Below are 14108 nucleotides of genomic sequence, written 5' to 3'. Positions count from 1 at the left end.
AATATTTAGCATAAAACCAATGTTTCCTAAAATTTTCATAATTTTTCGTTGGTAAACTTCGGAGATAAGGGGGGAACGGTATTTTTTTTTACATTTTCCTTCAAAATTCTTTTTTTTTCCACAACAAAAAAATTATAAAAAATAGTTTATTTACGTTCAATTTAAGCTCTTTCTAACGATACCCCACTTGACCTAGTAACTTGAAATTTACAGTTTGCCCCCCTTTCATTTTGGCCATTTTCTACAATTAAAATTAATAAATTTAAAAAAATTATACCTTCTATTTGTAGAGGTTCACAATGTTCACAACTATTCCAAATTTCAAGTTGTTAGCATTAGTAGTTCTCGAGATATTTAGGAATGTGACAGACGGACAGACAGACGGACAGAGTCGCACCATAAGGGTTCCTGTTGTACCTTTTTGGTACGGAACCCTAATTAATAAGTAAATACTTTAAGCAGTAGGTATTCGTGATTTACCTGAATAATTTAAATGATTCTTTGGGTCGTGACATTCTCACGCAGAGTCCTAAAAACCTGTTAAGCTGAATACATAATAACATGATTGAGATTTATCGGGGATTCATTCAATAAACCAATTCATAGCTCATGGTCTTTTTCAGAAAATCCTTTTTAACCCCCGACGCAAAAACGAAGGGGTGTTTGACGTGTCTGTCTGTGTGTATGCAAAAACGAAGGGGTGTTATAAGTTTGACGTGTCTGTCTGTCTGTCTGTCTGTTTGTCTGTCTGTCTGTATGTGTGTGTGTCTGTCTGTGGCATCGTAGCTCTCGAACGGATGAACCGATTTTGATTTAGTTTTTTTTTGTCTGAAAGCTGAGTTAGTCGGGAGTGTTCTTAGCCATGTTTCATGAAAATCGGTCCACTAGGTCGCGATCGGGGGTTTTTTAAAAATTTTAATTTTGTGGTTAGGTTATTGACCCCCGACGCAAAAACGAAGGGGTGTTATAAGTTTGACGTGTCTGTCTGTCTGTCCGTCTGTCTGTCTGTCTGTCTGTCTGTCTATCTGTCTGTCTGTTTGTCTGTCTGTCTGTGTGTGTGTGTCTGTCTGTGGCATTGTAGCTCCCGAACGGATGAACCGATTTTGATTTAGTTTTTTTTGTCTGAAAGCTGAGTTAGTCGGGAGTGTTCTTAGCCATGTTTCATGAAAATCGGTCCACTATGTCGCTGTCGGGAGTTTTTCCAAATTTTTTTTATATAAATAAGTACTACCTATTATCCGGTTTAGCGATAAAATTGGCCGTGAAGTGGCCAGTTACAGTTAAGAGATACTTACTAGAATAGAATCTGTTAAATGAGTTCTCACCAAATAATTGCATTAACAGGGTGTTTTAACGTAGCGTAGAAATAATAAAAATAAATAGAGAATCTATCAGCCCCTTTCCTCTTCACGATTTACATGTTGGCTACGCGCCGCATAGCCTTCCGTAGGTAACATTCATTTTGTAGAATGGGGGTGCCGAGGGGAACTGCGAGGCACTTTAATTAATCAGGCTCTTTGTTGAATACCCGAAGCTCCCCGGCGAGCTATAAAACACGCAAAATGTGCATATAGAGCAGTTCGTTGATACCAATCTGGATGCTTTAAAACAGTTATTATTTAAAGACGTTCCGATATAGTATTTTATGCAACAGGCGTTTAAAGGAGGTCAAGAAAGACGAGTGGCGTGGGTAACAATTTGAGGCGAAGCCGAAAATTGTTATTAAGATGCCACGAGTATTTTTTGACTCAGTTAAACACCGTTGCATACAATAGTTTTTCTACGACCATGCACTTAGTTTTTATTTATTTATTTATTTATTTATTCAATCTTTATTGTACACAAAGAAAGAAAAAACTTATAGTACAAAAGGCGGACTTAATGCCAGACAGAGCCAAACAATGCGTTTTTAGTTTTTTCGATACTGCGCGCATGCGCGGAAAGCCGGCGGACACTGGCGTTGGGGAATAGACTTTTATGTAGGGTTTTAAAGATCTATGCACGACCCTGTAAATGACGAATAACAGTTCGAGAGTAGAAAAACATAATTACATAATTGACAATTATAAAATCTAACTGTACAGTGATCTAAGTCAGAGTAATTAACTGCTATTATTTATCACTGCCACTTTTTGCCTGTATAAATTAGTCAAATTAACGAAATTGTTCTATTAATTGCAGGCGAGCGAAAGAAAAGCGATTAAAGAAGGACGCTGGACGCACGCGCTGGTCACAATACTTTAGGTCTATGAAGGGGGCGGCAGCGGGTCACCGCGCCACGAAAGACTGCTGGATAAGGACGAGCTGAAGATAGACCTGGATTCCTTTAGCCACCATGGTAACCATTAATGATGATACTTACAAAATGATACTCGCTGGTTGCAGTACTTTAGGTCTATGAAGGGGAGCGTGAGTGGATCGCCGCGCCACGAAAGACTGCTAGATAAGGACTAGCTGAAGATAGACCTGGATTACTTTAGTCACCATGGTAACTAGATACTCAATGTTTCTTACTTTAGATAGTTCGCGACGGTCTTTTGTTTTGCCGCAAAAATTAAGAACATTGATAGGTACTCAGTCAAGTCAAAAAAAAAAAGGTACTCACTCGTGTGACTCGATGGAGTGGTATTTTATGTCAGTAATTTTACCTGAATATTATTAAGCATACCACCACCACCACCACCATCAGAATGTAAGCATAAAACAGATGAGGTAAATATGTAGAACAGGTCAAGTCCAGCCAATGCAGCCCGTATTCTACAACCATTTTCATACAAACTTGGACCTTCATCGCTTACGTTAATTAATATTACACATTGTTTTTTGCAGATCTCAGTAATGATAGCTACAGCACAGTAGCGTTAGGTGGCGACGAGGGCTCACCAGCGGGCGGCGGCGGCACGGGCGCTACCGGCGGGGCGCGCTACGCCGCCACACCGCCGTACCTGCGCGCACATTCCCCACCCCCGCACCCACACTACCACTACCCTCCAGACCACCTAGTGTACACTAATATTGGTGAGTCGATAGCTACAGTCGGTAACGCTGGTCGGGCACTACACCGCCGTACCTGGGTACGTAGCCGAATGGCACAAATGCTCACGAAACGAAACGCTCGTAGATAACTATCTCTATCGCTCTTGCGTATTGGCGCGACAGAGCCAGACTACCTTTCGCGGCATTTCGTTTCGCGTCGCAGAAATGCCATTCGGCTATAGCACCAGCACGCACATTCACCACCCCCGCATCCACACTACCATTATTTTACCCTCCAGAACAGTTGGTCATGTAAGTACACTAATATTGGCGAGTAACTAGCTATGAGGCTATACTAGCTACAGTAAGGTAGACGCCACAACGCTGTAACTGCACACCGTTACTGTCACTACTTCCCACCTCCACCTCGTTTATTCTAATGTTGGTAATCAATAGCTACAGTCGGTAAGATGGGGGTGGGTTTCACATATATTGCTGTAACTGCATACGCATTCACCAGTCCCAATCTACACAACCAGTTACCGCCTATGGTGTACTTATCTTAACAAAATAACAATAAGAGACAATTGAGTACGTTTGTATGGAGAAATTACCACTCCTATTTGGACTTGCAAGCTTTCGTCCGTCCTAATACTTTAAGACATATGAATGAAATGCTATGTCGGATCGGATAATGTGAAAACGCTCTTGCAGCAATCACGGCGTGTCAGACAGAACTGCATGATTATACTAAACAATGAAAACAACCGCTATTAAAATTTGTCGTTCAAAATTCAGCCAATAAATAGCTCACAATTTGCATCTAACTACTAATTGCATAAATTATTTGGAATTGAATTTAATTTGCAGAATAATTAATATTATGAATGTCAAATTTCAGGTCAGGCCATGAGCGGCGCGGGAATCGGCGCTGGGGGCGCGTCAGATCTCAGCAGTTCATCGTCACCTGCCGCGGGAGCGTATCCTGACTTCCCGCCCTCCCCCGATTCTTGGCTCGGAGAGCCTCACCATTATTCACCTAGGTAAGCTTCAGTGCTCATACCTCATATTTCAGGACTATAACCGGTTTTTTTAACCTACAAGTTGCTAATTTTTATCTTATTTATCGATACAAACGTATCTTATTTTACTTAAATAGGTTATCTTTCGAAGGACGTTACGTAACAAAAGCACGATGTAATGAAAACAAATGATAACAAGATTCCGGCTTCCGAGTAACCCTCAATATGGGCTGACAATTACATGTAAACGAAATAAACATACTCAATATCGCCGGATATAGACTGATACTTAATGTTGATAAAGAATTTGGGATTCGCCGAAATAAAACAAGCTACCTACTTAATAAGATTTTGTAGAAAACACGCCCGTTCCGTGAACACGCCATATCACTTATACCGCGGGCGAAGATTTCTGCATGTATGTATGAAGGCCGACACATCTGTGAATACAGACAAAGTGCCAAAAATATGTATACACACCTTATGTACAGGCAATAAAGTCTAGGAAAAAAACGTACCTCAGTACCATACAGAAAAGGTACAGTGGCCTAGATAGCATTACACCTTTGGGGTACGCTCAGCTAGATGGCGCTAATATTAATATTTGACATTTTAAAACATATCATGATATCAAGCTAAGAATACGGGCCAAATTGTCAAAACTGAGGTTCAAAAGTTTTAAGCATGTGTCAAGAGATGGCAGCTGACAGTTTCTATACAAATTGCAGTAGGGTCCGTCGGAATCTGCGGCCCTTCCATAAAATGATGGTCTTGATCAAGCGCGAGGATACATTTTTTAATACTGGCAGTGGTTGGAGGGCTTAACATAAAGTTATGGTTTATTTTCCAGGGGCTTCCCCTAGCGACGGCCGCCGCCGGCGCACGCGCAGCCCGCGCCCCCGCCGCTCCCCGCGCCCTACCCCCCGCTCGCGCTCGCGCAGCCGCTCGAGCTCGTCGTCAAGCGAGAGCTGTGACCGACCGGACTCTGACGATGACATGAGGTGCCAATAACTTCACAAGGAATTGGATGAAAATGAAAGTTTTAAAAACATAATACCAAATCAGGACTGTAAATAAAAATGGAACAATAAAAGTATGCCGACGATCACGGTTTACGATTTTGAAGAAATTTACGGATACTCCCACTTTGTGTCACACGATTTTTTACTGTTGTGGTGTTTTGTGGTGTGATGGATGTATCCAACGTGAGCACAAAATAAGCATTTCGAATCGCCTTACTAGTAGAAAGGTATTCTGTAAATAAATTATTAGAATTCAAATATTTTTAAGATGTTAAAATATGTATAGTATGTATTTCTAATAAAAGACGTCGATATCTTTAAGTATTTATTTATTAAGATTATTTTATTATCAATTACTTACGGCGTAACTCAATGTTCGACAAACTATATAACATATTGTACATATGAGTGAATAAGTGTTAATTTAGCCGACAATTATCAATAAGTCTATAGTGATATAATACTTTGTGCAAAATAAATTCTAGTCGACAAATTAATGGTATAAATTACTATGATACATGAATTATACCTACGTACAATAACAGCGGAAGTTTTATTTACAATATTTAATTCTAGTTACAGTTCGGTAGTGGCTACGCCCCAGTATTGTTGCATGCGACCTTCGAGGTCCAGTGAGTCTTGGGATTGTGCGGTTTTTTCCTGTATCACAGCAAAATCATACTCCATATTGTATGGCATAAGTCTCTGCAGGGATCCAAAGTAAGCAGCGTTTGGGCCTCCATTTGGTATCCTTCCAGAACCAAACCGAAGATCTGGCTTTAAAGCAGTTCCGAAAGACCGCGCGCTGCCAAAATGTTTCGACAAAAACGGAACACCCTTTGATTGTTTCCCTGTCAGATGGAGTTGTGGACTGCTACCGGACAAGCCTTTTAGGTTCCTTAAGCTGCTTACATTAGACCGTATTCCTTTGGAAAGATTATCGAGTTCTTTGTCAAAAAGCATTTGTGTGTTTTGTTCTAACATATACTCCCAACACTTGAAATTTTCTTCCGGGTTAGGTTCATGGTCTTCTTCTTTATCTTCCTCGACCCGGACGCGTATAGCTCGGGCGACTCCGCCGCGGCAACTCCGCCTCTCCGAAGCTCTTGTCTGCGTGGAGCGCACACTGGCGTAGTGTTGGTGGCTCACCGCTTCACTCGGAGGACGATCGCTTTGGCCGCTCGGAGAAGAACGGTCGCTGCTCGGTTTAGGTGGCGTAGCTGAATGGCAACATGGGTCTAGGCGCGAACAACAACAATCTGGTCTACAAACTGTTTTATTAGTATTTATAGTCTGTCTTAACTCTCTCATTAGCATGTCAACATCAGATTTTCCGGTATCAAATCGTATTATAAGAACTGATATGCATTCTTCTACACCGTAACTTTGAGCCAAGTCCTGTAATCTTTTTGCAGCAAGAACTGGATTACGCTCTGCCCTAACTTCAGACACAGCAGTCTCTATACTGATGGCGCTCCAAAAAATTCCATTACCTAGTATTAAAAATTCGTCATCTTCCTTTATAATTGTCTGTACGATATCAGGGTCTGGTATTGTATTAGGATACCGACTTGAGTGCCCCAAACGTTTGTTATTTTCAATACCAAGACTTAGAGGTCCATTCCGCCTGCTTAAAACAGCTTTCGTATCACCAACATTAGCTAGTCTCATGCTGTACCTGGTAGGTGTGTGTCCGAATCCATTCTCAGTGGAAGTCACTGGAGATAGATGACACATTATCAAGCAAGCACCCTTTCTTTGTCCCTTTTCTTTCAGTTCTCTATGTGCAGAAAGAACCACATACTTCATATATTCACTTACAGTTTCTTTTATTGATCTCTCTTCTAACAGGAGCCCCGGCAAACTTGACTGTAATATTTTCGGAACTTCCATATCAGTTTCTCCGTCAATTACTGCAAAGAAACCCTCTTTATTACAAAATGATGGCAACCTTATTTGCGCACAGCATAGTTGTAGAGACTTGTTAGGACACTCTGAAAACCCAGTAGTCCAAGGGCTAGTACCGTTTAATTCTTCGTGGTAATTATTCTTCTGAGACCAAGCCCCTGATTGTCGTCCAGTTACGTCGACTAAGCTCAAAGGTCGTTGACATCTGTATGCGTTAAACTGCGAAGGGTCTACTTGTAACTTTTTATTACAAGATATGTCTAGGAACTTAAGTTGTTTCGGTGCAAGTAGTCTGAGGTCTATGCTCTCTAATTCATTATGTGCGAAATCAAGAATTTTAACAGATGCACTACAAGCAAACATCGGTACTGAGCGTAGCCTATTAGAGTGTGCTCTGACACATTTTATATTATTAAGTTGCGGTAAATTCTCTGGAAGTCTCGTAAATCCATTTCCCGAAAGTACAAGTTCTTCTATTTCCGGCCAAAAATTTATGCAACTCTCCGGGAGAACTGTTAAACAATTATAGGCAAGATGCAATGTCCTCAAACCACGAAAAGCAATGATAACTTCTGCCACTTCATCCGTTAAACAGTTTGCAGTTAGATAGAGTCGTTCAAGGCAGTGAGAAGATGGCCCTCTAGCCGGCGGCAAGCGATTCAGTCTATTGTTAGAAAGATTGAGAACACATAACCTGTCACAAACAGAGAAGAAATTTTCCGGTAGTGATTGTATGCAGTTGTTGTGAAGTAGCAAGTCCTTCAGTGGCGCTCGTAATCGTGGCATTGACGGAATATGCGAGATTTTGTTGTGAGCCAGGTGAAGACTCCGTAAGCTTGATAGTTCACTACAGAACAAGTGCTCCGGCAAAGACATCAACTGATTGTTGTTTGCATGAAGTGTGGTTAAATCGGAACACCCGCTGAGCCATTGGGGTAGTGATTTTAATTTGTTGTTTGTCACGTCTAATTCTACCAAATTTATAGGTGGGACCGTTGTCGTCAATGTCTCCAGTTCTGTAAAGAAATAATAAAATAATATGAAAATGATTTAAAATATATTCATTTACACAGGTAACTAAAACTTAGAACTAAACCTGCCCAGTAAGTTCATCAAGAACCTAATTATAAATGTAGTTAGGTAATGTAGAAGAAAGAAGTCCTGAAATGGTTTTTTTTATTGTTTGGTTTCGTATTCGTACATTAAATTAACACTAATTTGCTGAGGGTTCATATTTGTAAACATTTGGGGCATTTATTTAAAATACGATCGTTACCGGTCTGACCTACCGGTGGGTACCTGGGTAGTGAGTAGGTAGGTACTATGTAGTTACCCTACCTGCGAAGCCGATGGTCCTGGGTTTAAATAACAGTATGGGCTTCTATTTGTGCGAGGAAACAGATATTTAATTTATTCTTGTTTATATTATGTAAGTACATATGTAAAGACACATATGGGACATTGAACCGCTGAACATGTTATGCCAAGTCGGACAAATGAAGTAAGAACGTAATATTGATTGCTAATTAGAGCTTCCATAGCTCATAATTTATTACTCAACAAACCTCGGTAACATAAATAATGTCTTGACTATGAATAACACACTAGCAACCACTATTTTTTTTAATTTATGACTACATTGCATTACCAGTTTTAGTACGAGTAGGTATGCATGCATAACAACCTATATTTAAACTTAATGATGCGTGTGTGCAATACAAGAATAACGATACTGCTATATAGATATCTACTCCAAATGAATATAATGGTGGACCATTTCATCAGTGGCCAGTGGTGCCGTAATAATTCATCCTCGGCAAGAACAGGGCCATTTTTTTTAAAGTTGTTTTTTTGGATTTAGCAATTTTTATGTGCTTTCCACTCATTCCATCCTAAGTAATAGGAGATGGCGGTAACGGAATGGAAGATTTGAAAAATGTATGGAAATCTTGGGACATTTTTTTTCTCCTATCAGGATCGAAAGAGCTCGCGATTAGTATGAATCGCGTAAAAAATACCCATGTTACAAAAAAAGTGGGGTGGACAACTTAGAAAAAAAAATGGCCCAACTACTTATGTCAAGAGTTCAGACAGGTTCGAGATACGCAAAGAACTTACGGTTATGTGGTGCTCTCAATGTACGCAGGGAGCCACCGTGTAAAGCCAGGTGGCGAAGCGCGTTGTTGGAGGCGTAAAGCTCTCGGAGGCCCCGTAAAGCTGACACCATCAGAACCTCGATCGAGTTGTTGGACACATCCAGGCTGACCAGATGCTGGAATAAAAAAAAATGTGTTGAATTTAGAAAAAAAGTGTATAGCACTTAGCTCTATATATAAGTAGTACAGAAAATCTGTTACCAAGACTGAAGTGTTTCACGTTCTATCCAGCAATGTGCAATACTTATGCTATAGCACCTTGCGATTCTTTATGGAATATTTTAAAATGCTTATTACATAACTCTGATAATAAGTCAACAGTGTTCTGATTGTTAATGAACGACTGGTCAATATTACAATATTACGATATTAAGGTTATGCTTGTGGTATAGTACCGAAAGGTAGCATTTCCTCGCTGGATTGTCAAGCTGAACGGGGAAGCTGCTAGCTCTTCGTTCTCTTGTGGCGTCTTTTAGTCTCTTTGATAAGTCTTTGAAGATTTCTTTGAAATTGTCATCAAAATATTCTGCGAATCTACATATCTGTAATTAGGAAATTTTTCGTGTCCCAGAACTCATCCTATTAGGTGAAAGATACTACAGTAGAGTTAATTAATATAAGTATGTATAAAAAATTCAATATAGATGGTCTTACTTCATAGTTCCCCAGTATGATGCTGCCCTTAAGGTTATTATTACGGAGGTCGACGCTGGTGAGCGGGGCGGGAGACTCCTTATTGTCATCGGGACCCATATGTGCGCTTTCTTTGTTCTGGAAAATATATGAAATCAAATTAAGGTATAGGTTCCTTCTAAGAAGCAATTTCGTAAGGGAAAGCTTTGTTTGTATATTATTTTTTAATTTATATGGCTGGGCCTTAGTGCGTTTTCACATTATCCGATCCGATATCGGATGTCGGAAGGAATTCGATAGAAAAAATTCAAGATGGCGCCTGTAATGTATGGATATCGGTCCGACATACGATATCGGATCGGGTAATGTGAAAACGCACTTAGGAGGATATGACATCATGATAATGGCTTGAAGTGTAGCCGCCCTGAACACTCATGCCTGACGAACGATCTCCAAATGATTCGAAACATGTCACCAGCAAGTAGCGATACAATAAACGTAGAACTATTATGTATGTTTTCAATACATAAAATATATCTCACGAAAGTTTCACTTTTATAATTGATTTTTATAACTTTATAAGCTTACCCCAAAATGCGTAATGAGATTTCGCGCCGCAACGAGGTTGCGCAGACGCGGCAACCGGAGAGCGCAATCTACAGATTGCAGCTCGTTGTCGCTTACTTGCAGGTCTTCTAATCTGGAATAGACATACGAATATATTAAACGAGGTAGAATCATTGGACTGAGATTATTGTCAGTCGAAGTACTTGTTGCTGAAGTTTACAACTTTACCCTATCAACGTTACGTACCAATGAGTTTTTCGAAACTTATGTGCGAAATGTCATTTGATATTTGCCAGTCGCTTTTCGGTGAAGGAAAACATCGTGAGGAAACCGGACTAATTCAAATAAGGCCTAGTTACCCTTCGGGTTGGAAGGTCAGATGGCAGTCGGTTTCGTAAAACTAGTGCCTACGCTAAATCTTGGGATTAGTTGTCAAAGCGGACCCCAGGCTCCATGAGCCGCGGCAAATGCCGGGATAACGCAAGGAGGATGATGGTGACATATAACTACGAAGTATTTTTAGGCAGGCAAGTATTTATTACACGCACAATTTAATATTTTCAATGAAACAAAACATGCTTTAATATTTTCAATTGTATGACCACCAATAAGTATTTAACATAGTTTTATATTTCCATGGAGTATAACAACCATCGTTTTGGGTTAATTCAGAGCGTGTGTCTTACTGACACAATGTTAATTATAAGATGTAATGTTTTGTCGATAATCAAAGAGAGATCGCCAACTGTGCCTTGGGAATAAATAATAAGATGTAATAATTATAAGATGTAATGTTTTGAAAAGAAGTGGCCCGCCGAGTTTCTTGCCGGTCCCATAGTGGATACCCCCCTCCATCTGAGGGGGGACTGAAATCTTCTCGAGGCTGAGGCGTAGGGTAGTCGTAGGGTTAGAGCCGGCGTAGCTTTATTTGACGTTCATATGCGCATTGTATAAGTAATACCTATGCCTACCTGGAAAATAAATATTTCATTTAATTTCACGACTTCTGATTCTCTTCCAATTGGATAAAATTTGGAAGACGGCAATTCTTTGACTAGGTCTATAATCCAATTATACATTTGTATTCCATGTTGTAGAAGAATTATCGAGCAATCGTTTGGCTTTCGGTCTCCCCAGTTTAAACCACTTTCCCCAACTACTTAAACTACGAACTAGAAAATTTTAATGAAAAGAAAAATACCGCAATAATTACTGCGATTACACTGCAAGTTTGTCTAGATTTGCATGAAGAGAATGCGTTCGTTGAACCGTAGTTTTGAAATAATTGTAGGCGCAACACGCTCTTGAAAGCCGGCAGTGAGGCAAAACTTGATATCCATCTGTAAATATTATAAGATTGGAATCGCTATAAACGCTAGATTGCTATCCAAGGAACATTTTTGTTACTGAATAAACACTGTGTTAGCAAAATTTTATTATTAAAGTTATAGCTCTATTACACGCATTTAATTGTCTATAAGTAGTAAGAACTTACGTCATTTAATGTAAAAACGTTCAATCAGTAGGAATATATTGTTCACGGAAATGTATGTAATTAGGTAGTCCGTCGTTGTAGGTACATAATGATATAAATGCAAAGGAAATGAATACAAATCCTAAAATCATTGAAATGTGTGAAATAAATTAGGTGTAGGTATTGTATTTATCGTGGGGTTTGCAATTCCAGGTATTATTTATTTGCTACTCAACGTAATGCTAATGTTCAATGAATATAACCTTACCACTTTATTAAAATTTTGAAAAAACCCCCGACATAGGGAGAAGAAGTAAGAACAATCACGACTAACTCAGCTTTAAAAGAAAAAAAACTAAACCTAAATCGGTTCATCCGTTCGGGAGGTACGATGCCACAGACTGACACACACACACACAGACAGATCAAACAGTCAACGTTAAACTTATAGCACCCCGTCGTTTTTGCGTCGGGGGTTAAAAACACGTCTAACTACTAAGCTACACTATTGAATATTCATGCAATATCAGTATTAGGAACTATATACCATTCATAGGTTTCATACATTTCCGACGACATAATTATACACAAATACTAGTAGGTACCAGTGGCGGCTGGTAAAATTTTCTGCTAGGCAACACCAAAGCAAAAAGAAACCTACTTTAACATTAGGTACTTTACTAGTAATCAATTTTAGGCAAGCCGGTGGGAATCGGCTTGTATGGACCAGCCGCTGCTGGTAGGTACTTACTTACATCTAATAATTGTGTGTGATTTGGATTGATATGATAACGACTAAATTCACTACTACATATACAGAATATACAGATGTAGTGCGAAAAGATTTGCCTTCGTATTGTTACGGAAACGTACGAACGTGTCATGCTATTTCAGTCAGTGTCAGTACAAGATGAACTGACATTGACTGAACTAGCATGATAAATACGAACGTTTCCGAAGGAAACCCTTTACGCACTACATCTGTACCTATTTTTTTATTGTTCACAAACTAAGAGTTATTTTGATCAAATTAATTAAATATAAGTGGACCAATAGTTTCATATAAGAATAGGCTACTTGACCCTTTTTCAAAGTATGTCTTATATTATTAATTACTGTCTAATTAAACGAAAAAAAATAGTATCATATTTTATTACGACTTAAAAACCTGCAAAAAAAAAATTAAAGTTTACTTTTACGTGATCAGGCAAAAACAACATCAGCCATATTAATCTATAGAATATCTATGACATGACGTCAGTATATTTAGAAAAAATATTTCACATTGTCACATCCGTCAACGACTATGAATTTTAGTACAATAGAGATTGCTTCTATGGAGATCAGATTACTACCTCTAATTTCCATAGTTGATCTGAATTATGTGACGTCACTCCATTGGCCAACACCGTTTTCGGAGTCCATAATTAAAAAAAAACATACACACATCTTTAATTAAAAATACGCAGTCATCACGCACTTTTAATGCCCGCAAGCTATAAATATTGATTTCTTAAGTCAAATACTACAGAAAACAATAACTTGATGTGCTAAATTCGATACGAGTCTAGTAGCCTATAAAACATAAACAGGTCCGTGGCTTTTTTAGTACTAACAGGTTTCTATTGTAGGTAACTACTTTTGAGAAATTATGTTTGTAAATCATGCGATGTTACTAGCTTACGAGTACAACTTCTAAGGGATCATCCACATATTACGTCACACCAAATTTCAGGTTTTTGGACCCCTCCCCCCTCCTATGTCACGCTTTTTGTATCCCTTTAACTGGGATTGTCACATTTAGTTTGACCCCCCCCCCCCCCTTACACTGTGACGTAATATATGGATGACGCCTAATCACATTTGTTTTCGTATGTTTTTTTTTCTATACATCTATGTATAATTATCATCATCAACTACCTATACTTTGTTTATCTACTTATAATGAAAAGAAACGTGCATGTATCGTATAAATGGTCATTTTATGTGTGTCTGTAAATCACATAATATCTTAGAATCTTCATATAAATATCAGTGGCGGCTGGTGAAAATTTCTGCAACATCAAAGCAAAAATAAACCTTCAACATTTAGGTACTTCACTAGTAATCAATTTTAGGCAAGCCGGTGGGAATCGGCATGTATGGACCAGCCGCTGCTGATACATATAGTACCACAAATTTTTATCAGCTAGTTTAGTCGGCATTTGTTTGTATTGCATAAGTTCTCAACAATAGGTTTTGTTTAGAAGTTTCACGTCTTGCGCTGACTGTAACATATCGCACCGTATGTTAATCGCGGCCCATAAGCGCACGGGCCGTGACTGAAGAAATTAAAAGTTGGTATTTATTT

At 39.1% G+C, this 14108-nt stretch overlaps 2 protein-coding genes across 2 annotated transcripts in view; one reads left to right on the top strand and one right to left on the bottom strand.

Annotated features, from left to right (window-relative positions):
• LOC125227045 (LIM/homeobox protein Lhx3) overlaps positions 1–5449 on the top strand; it is a 99725-nt gene extending 94276 nt beyond the window's left edge. Inside the window, 5 exon segments of the mRNA XM_048131237.1 lie at positions 2182–2257; positions 2260–2338; positions 2830–3018; positions 3878–4019; positions 4849–5449. Of these exon segments, the coding sequence (XP_047987194.1) occupies positions 2182–2257; positions 2260–2338; positions 2830–3018; positions 3878–4019; positions 4849–4861 (499 nt within the window). The 3' untranslated portion in view covers positions 4862–5449.
• Positions 5450–5588: 139 nt separating this feature from the next.
• The window catches only part of LOC125227024 (protein phosphatase PHLPP-like protein), a 36210-nt gene continuing 27690 nt past the window's right edge, over positions 5589–14108 (bottom strand). The window contains exons 5-8 of the mRNA XM_048131216.1: positions 10306–10417; positions 9739–9855; positions 9047–9200; positions 5589–7944 (exon numbers count right to left, since the gene is read on the bottom strand). Of these exons, the coding sequence (XP_047987173.1) occupies positions 5597–7944; positions 9047–9200; positions 9739–9855; positions 10306–10417 (2731 nt within the window). The 3' untranslated portion in view covers positions 5589–5596. The remainder of the gene's footprint in view (positions 7945–9046; positions 9201–9738; positions 9856–10305; positions 10418–14108) is intronic.

Source organism: Leguminivora glycinivorella, chromosome 6 (genome assembly GCF_023078275.1).
Source record: "Leguminivora glycinivorella isolate SPB_JAAS2020 chromosome 6, LegGlyc_1.1, whole genome shotgun sequence".
NCBI classification, from domain to species: domain Eukaryota; kingdom Metazoa; phylum Arthropoda; class Insecta; order Lepidoptera; family Tortricidae; genus Leguminivora; species Leguminivora glycinivorella.
The sequence above is the reverse complement of the archived record's forward strand: the minus strand, read 5'-3'. Positions and strand labels throughout refer to the sequence as shown.